General features: G+C 35.7%; 1 protein-coding gene across 1 annotated transcript; it reads left to right on the forward strand.

The window, feature by feature from the left end:
• Positions 1-5834: 5834 nt before the first annotated feature.
• Positions 5835-7330, forward strand: LOC149006224 (basic helix-loop-helix protein 80-like). Its single transcript, XM_089164888.1, has 7 exons — positions 5835-6208; positions 6325-6444; positions 6514-6579; positions 6682-6750; positions 6835-6906; positions 6996-7121; positions 7232-7330. Exons 1-7 carry the CDS (start codon positions 5870-5872, stop codon positions 7328-7330), a joined length of 891 nt encoding a protein of 296 aa, XP_089021014.1. The 5' UTR covers positions 5835-5869.
• Positions 7331-7664: the final 334 nt, after the last annotated feature.

Raw genomic sequence — 7664 nt, forward strand, 5'->3', positions numbered from 1 at the left:
ATTGTTGAATCCTGATTCCATAATCACCTACTCCTCACACTCTACATTCTCATGGAATTGACAATCATAGAATTAATTAGCATTGAATTATTGTTTGTTTCCTAGCGACTACCTATAGGGATCATTCGTTATCAACCGAATTACACGAAGGCCAATAATTGATTTGAAAAGAATAAACAATTAAAAATATCTTCACACCTAAAAAGTTCAACTACATGGACATATACCCAGGAGCCAGAACCTTAGTATTATATTGGATAATGGTCCACTTTAGTCACAGTACAGTTTTTAGGTTAGCCGAAAAACAAGGAAAATAAAAGAGAGGGCATTAGAGGATCCTCAACTTCAACTTCAGTGCTAGCACTGAGCTATTTACGGTCAGGAGAGATTGAAATCAAATTTCGACCACAAAGACTTCATCTTCACCAGCACGATTAGGAGATTAAGGTTGAGAACTTGGGATGGCTTCAGGTATGTAAACAAAAAGAAACACGTGAAACCTTAAAATCCACAGTTTACATGGAAAACACGGACGTGAGACAGAGATGAGTGATGTCCAAGAGACAACAAATGAAGGGAGAAAGAAAGTGAAAGTGAAAAAAGTCTTACTTAGTGGGCACTACCATGACCTGACAAACAAGAGTATGAAAAATTCAAACCAGCTTCTAGATATCTCATTGGTTCCTTTCTTGAATATTCCCTGCAATGAATTGTCAAACTAAAACATTGCGTTTGCAATAACTCAAATATCAGGTTAGTGATCATAACGATACATACAGCCCGATCAATATTACGGCTGGATGCATGCACTGTTCTTTATCCATTCATGCATGTAAAGCTTTTATTTTCTATCCGTACGTACATCATCTTGTACAGCTTGTGCATCTTCTCTTCTCTTGTGTACTTTGGTCGGTCATCAATATGGAAACGTTTGACACATGCACATATCAAATCAACATCACTTCTCAACTATATTCAAAAGTATCAAAACAGAAAATGACCCTTTTTTTTGTTCGTAGCTGGGATAAGGTTCGTAGCTGAGATAAGGTTCTTTATCAGATGCCTTTCATATTATTCTATATGTAGATATGGATGGATTGTACAATAGGGGGGATGTGGAGTTCAAAACCCTAGAAAAATATTTTATATAAATTTAAATACTGTAATTCAGCGAATTTAAAAGATCACAATTACAATTTTACGAGAGTTCTAGAACACTGATGAACAAATACTTTATTTCTATATAAAGAAGTCATGTACGCAATTCTCAATATATTGAAAAATATATGAAACTCTCTCATAGACATAGGTTGAATTCAATCGAACCGTAAATATTGGTCTCTTATCTTTCCTCCCTCTCACACGCATCTTTCTCTCTTCATTCTCCGTTTCTAGCACCTGATGATTAGATGCCTTTCATATTATTCTATATCTGGATCTGGATGGATTGTAGTCTTGTAGAATAAGGGGGCTGTGGGGTTCATTTTTGTGAGGGTTGCTGTCAAATAATCCATTGTTGTCTGGTGGGTTTCTAAAAATAAAAAACTATAAGAATTATCCTCGTGATCATGTTGATGGATTTGAAGATGGGGGAATATAATATCTAATTTGATGAATCATCACCATCTGCTTCCTGGAACGCGAAAAATAGTATTCATTCTCCCTTTTTTCATTAATATGGTCAGGGGTCAACCCACATTGAATAGAACCTGTTGGGTTTGTGTGTCTTGTATTATGCGGGTCAATATAATTATAATTAGGTTGTATTGATTGGATCAAGGTTTTGAGATAATTACTTATACAATAATAAAATTGTAATTATATGGAAGTTAGGGTCTTAGGTTTCTGTATAAATACTCTATGTGAAATAACCTAAATAGAATCAATCCCTGTAGTGGATTGAGTAACCCATTATTCCGATAATAAAGACTGGGGGCCAGAAAATGAGTATAGCACTTTGAGGTGTGAGAGTAGTGTGACGTTTCTTGAGAATGGTTGAACTTTCTTTCTTTCTGGTGGACATAGACAAGTTTATGCCGAACCACATTAAATTTTTCATGTCTATTTTGCTTGTGTTTTGTTCTTCGTTTGTGTTTGTGTTTGTGTTTATGTATCAGTATCGCCAACAGAACCATAGATACTTCTACTTGACAGCACCAAAAACAAAGTTGTATAGGTGTTGATTTCTATTTTCTTGCCATGTAAAATACCACCAAACAGCCAAAGTCAAGACAACTAAGGATGCATGAACACGAAGAACCCAGACCTTAGGCTTGGCTGTAAACACATGGTGTCCTCCTTGAGTCACATCAGCTATCTTAGAATTATGACTATGCATTATTTACATGTAACAGCTACACTCCGGTCCCATATGTCTGCATTTTTCTTAAAGCAAGTTATACCTTTCACCGTGAACCTGGGTAGCTGGAATCGTATAGCTAGCTTTAGGAACACTGTTCTATTAACAATTTTGTAGCCGGTGTTCCATCAGTTTATGCGAAATTACTTGGGTAAATATGCATGACCATTAAGTCGAGATTTTGGACCATCAGATTCAAAATTTCGGCTCACTGTTGAATTTTAATGGTTAAGATCAAAATTTTGGTCTCATGGCCCATAATGTTTGACTTTAATGCACAAGATCCAAGCAAAGTCCCAGTTTATGTCCATCCAAGGATAAGTCGTAGTACATCATGTGGCATAATTAACTTTAAATGCCCCTAAGTTTTCCTTGCAAAGCCATCAAGTATAAGAGACCATCATTAATTGGACCACATTCTTTCAATTTGCACGGGTAGTATATCACCAATAGCACAAGGCAGATTAAAGATTGGGATCACATTAATGAAGTATAGTTTCCAATTTGAAGCTGGCTTCCTTTGAGGTTATTGTGGGGACAAATGGTGTAGGTTTGGTCTTGTTGCCTTAAAATGGCGTTTGGATTCAGTGTTGCGCATGAATTGTGCAGCACTAAGCTGCCTACAGTCTAGATGTAAAGTGGTGGTTGAGGTTCACCTCTTTTTTTTTTTTTGGGTTTTAGTGGTGTACTTGAAAGAAAGAAAAAAAATGGTCAAAATTCATAAGCAGTTCGGTGCTGCACATCTTTAAAATGGTTCTAAATCCAAAATAGAAATCTTTTATCATAAGCCAAAATCAAGTCTAGCCCAGGTAAATGCATTGGGTTGAGAGAGGCTCGATCTACCTAATTTGTTAAATAGTATATTATATAAGAAGATGATGAATACTATTATATATTATATAAAATTAATAATATCTTCTTTTTCTTTCAACGGATGCAACCAAAAATGTAACTCTAGTGATGACTTAGAAATAACAAGTTTTTTTATTTTTATTATTTTTTTTTTTTTGGGTAAACAGACTTAGAAATAACAAGTGTGGCACAACGTGTTTTGGGTGAGAACTTTATTTTGTAGAAACGAAGAGACAGGGTTGAGAGCGATGAACTCTTTAAAATGGTTCAATACCTAATAATAAACAGAAATCATTTTAATCAGATTAATGTAGCCATTGTAATTGCAGAATTATCATTTTTCTCTTTGTGCCGAAAACCCACTATCATTAATCTGATTTAAATGAACCATCACCACTTATGATCCCCATTAATATTAATAATTGATCAAATAAATAATAAATAAATTAAAATATTAAAAATAATTAAAATGTAAATTTTTTCTGTTCCATCACATATTTTCATAATAAGCTTTGAATATATCAAAAGAGATTATCACAATTATCCATTTTTCGGAAACATAAGAAAAGGGCATTACAAGCATTTTAGGTAACCTTGCAATTTTAGACATCATTTATTAGTGACTTAAGGTCTAAGTGATTGAATATGTAAGGGTGTTTAGGAAAACAAAAATGTTGTCATGTCCCTCTAATTCATGTTTTTTATAGTATTCATACATAGATGTATACAAAAGATTATCAACAAAATAATTCTGAAGAACATGCAAAATATTTTTTTGGGATTATGAGTTTTAAAATTTCTTAATTTTCTTCTTAAAGAATTCAACTTTGATGTAACTCTAGTGATAACTACAATCAAGGATTGTGAACGTCACGAAGCGGTCATTTTCGAATCCGATTGCAAAGAGATTGTAAAATGGGTAAATGACAATAAAAAACCGGTGAAGACTGATGTTGCTCCAATCATCGAAGATATTAGAATCCTAATAACTAAAATCTTATCTTGTAAGGTCTGTTTCATTTCTAGGAAATTTAATGGTGTTACTAATTTCCTAGCTAGGATGGCCGCTTCTCTTGCGAGTAATAAGATTTGGCTTATTTCCACTATTTGGATCCAACGTCTAATGGAATCATCTGATGTAACTCGCTCATTTTTTATTTTGCTTTAAAGATTGTTCAGTTGGTAATGATCAATATCTCTTAATGAAGATGTCACGAGTTTTTTTTTTTGTCAACGAACAAAACTTCATTCATGAACAGACACGTCAAAAGACAAATGCATGAAAACCCAAAGTTCGATCGACCCATGAATGGAAATTCCCCATGAATGGAAATTCACCAAATGTCATACATGCAATAGACAAGATCATCTTGGCTAAGGAATCGGTCGAACCCAAGTCCTTAGAATAGTGGTTGTAATAACTACAACAACAATTAAACACTATGAATACGACATACGTACCCTCCATCACAAATGCCAAAAGAGGCGACAAGCTACAAAGGCGGACATAGACAAGCCACAAAGGGGGAAATATACGCTACAAAGGCAGAGAGATAACACGCCACAAGGGTGGAAATAACAGCTACGGCAAAAACACGCTGACGACGATCAGCAACACGAGACTCTCGTAGCACGATAGCTTATTGTAGTATACGTAATACTTCCCATCCTCTAATAAACTACAAATTCAACCCCTCACCCCAAAAAACAAAATTTAGAAAAGTAAAAACCCTCCAATGTTGACTTAGAAGCAACATGCCGGATTCATGACACAAACTAGTGGAACTAATGCAGATTTTCTCTGTCGAGTACTTATTGGATGCATGGTTTGTCTTACACCCGTGTGCAAGAGATGTCTATGAAATATTATCACCATGATATTTTGAAGAACGTACAATTTTGTTTTTATTCCTTTTTAACGAAAACAATCTTAGATTGGTTTGTTTTTTTGGTGGAAAAAACTATCTTATATTGCTGTGGCTAGCTTCAAGGTTTTTCAGTCACATGAAAAATGGGCAAAAGCCATCCATATGGCCGCCCCTTATGGCGTCAACATCAGTATCGGAAAGTGTGGGCCATCACCCAGTCGCTAGTTAGTGATGATTTGATCCGTTGGCTGGCGAAGGACCAGATGAGAGAGAGAGAGAGTGTGTGATTTTTTTTTTTGGGTAGAAAGAGAGAGTGTGAGTCACGTATGCTGAACGCAGGTTCTGCCATACTCGTCGCTCAAAGCTGATGAACATTTATATTAATCTTGTTCTGCAATTCTTCCATAAACTCTAATCGGGCAAACTTGCTACCCTTTCATCTTAGCCCTTTCACACTTCTAAAACGGAAAAAAGATGAAACAAAATGAGTTCCCAACCAGGTTTGACTGTGAGAGAGAGTGAATGAGAGAGAGAGAGATAGAGAAAGAGAGAGAAAGGACAGAGAGACTTTGACTTGAAACCACCGGATGCGAATAAGAATCTACACATCTCTCTCCTCCCACAATCTTTATATAAAAGCTGATGGCATCTTCTTCTTACCTGTCTCAAAGCCCACACCTTCCCACCTGCAACTTCTCCAGTATTTCTCAATCTAGCTATTCTTTGTCTTCCATTCTCAAGAATAAGTTCTTATTGACTAGACAAAAACAAATTTTATTCCAATTCTACAATGGCAGACTCTTCATTCCCATGCTTATCCCCTTCCTTCCTCCACTCAGATTGGCTTCCACACTATCCCATTTCAGTCCTTCCAAGCGTATCAGGTTTTGTTGGAGGCTCCGAAGACAGTTTTTTCTCATGTTACTCGTCTGATGCTCATCACAACGATATTGCACCTGATATAGCAGTTGATGGAAAATGCTGTTCGGAGAACAAATACAGAATGATCTGTAGTGGTGGAGGTGATATCAGAGAATCTCCAATTACTGGGCCTCAAAGTTCTGATAAAATCACTCTGTTGGAGAAAACCCAGATGGAAAAGATAAAAAATAATCATCAGTACTTCAAGGTAAGTAACGAATGCTTCAATTCATTTCATTTTCTCCTTCGTAGTTTTACCTTCTATTTGTTTTTTCTTTACTAGCTAGTTTAGCAGTTTCATCTCCATGATTTGCTTGGTTGCAGGATGTGAAACAAGGAAAAGACAAGAAAAAAAAGCATCATAAAGAGACCCCCCCAACAGACTACATTCATGTAAGAGCAAGAAGAGGCGAAGCAACAGACAAACATAGTCTTGCTGAAAAGGTATAATTAATAAACAACTCCCACCGAACCCTACCACATGGAAGCTTAATTAATAATTTTTCTTTCCAGGCAAGAAGAGATAAAATTAGTAAGAAGATGAAGCAGTTGCAAGCTCTTGTTCCTGGTTGTGATCAGGTGAAAATTGAGCTTGGGGAGAAATCTTATTAGTAATGTTTATTTCTCTTTTGGACAATGTGATGTTAACTTAAAAAATTTGCGTGGCGTAATTGCTAACAGATAAACACTAAGATCCTTGTGTTGGATGCAATAATCAACCATGTCCAGTCCCTACAGAATCAAGTTGAGGTAATCTATAGCTTCCTTCCAACTATTTTTATTACTTCTGCTAAAAGAATGAAGAGAATCACTGGTGTTTTCTTCTTAAAACAGCACCTGTCAATGGAGCTTGCGTCCAAGAATTATGTGCAATGTGGCTTAGGGGAGGAATTTGATGATTCCATGGTAAAATTTTTAAAGAAAAAAAAAATGCATATTATTTTCCTTAAACCATCAATTAAAATTATCATAATTAATTTTCATTGCGTTTTCAGAAACTGGACAGTTTACCTAAAGATGTTCCAGCTGCCATCACCACCACATTAAATGACTACTCTACCATGGACAGTACTGTTAGCTTGTCGCTGCAACACGGGCAGAGGCCAATTGTTCTCAGTGAGGTATTGAAAGACAACACACAGCAGTTACAGAATAATGCTAGAAGTAAAAGTTTAAGGTTAACAAAGCCAATTTGTCTTAACTTACACAGCTTATCATCTTCATCTTTTAGGATAAAGCAGCTCTATTCATTAATGGAGGTGTGAAGCACCAGAAACAAATGCTTATAACTCAATCATCACCTGGGTTCAATAACTTCTGTGATTTCTGAGCACTGGAGAAGTTTAGTTACAGTAAAAAAAAAGCTGCCTCAGCTGTATGTTACAACTTACAACAAGCATTTCCCTGCTTCTGTGGAAGTTTGGATATCTCTACCCAAAAAATAATACTTTGGATATATATGTGTAGTTGTTACTGGGACTTCTTTTCTGCTTTGAATGAGGAGAATGCTTTATGATGTAATGTGAAGAAGAATATTGATCTTTCTTTGTCTGTTCCTAAAAGATAACTGATGTTTAGCCGTGCTTTATGGATGTCACTTGCTTTATTAGCCGAAGAAGTAATATACCACTGTATTGAACGAGTTTACCAAAGAAAATAATAAG

Source organism: Hakea prostrata, chromosome 8 (genome assembly GCF_041222555.1).
Source record: "Hakea prostrata isolate BN-2017 chromosome 8, UWA_Hpros_2, whole genome shotgun sequence".
Classification (NCBI taxonomy): Eukaryota; Viridiplantae; Streptophyta; class Magnoliopsida; order Proteales; family Proteaceae; genus Hakea; species Hakea prostrata.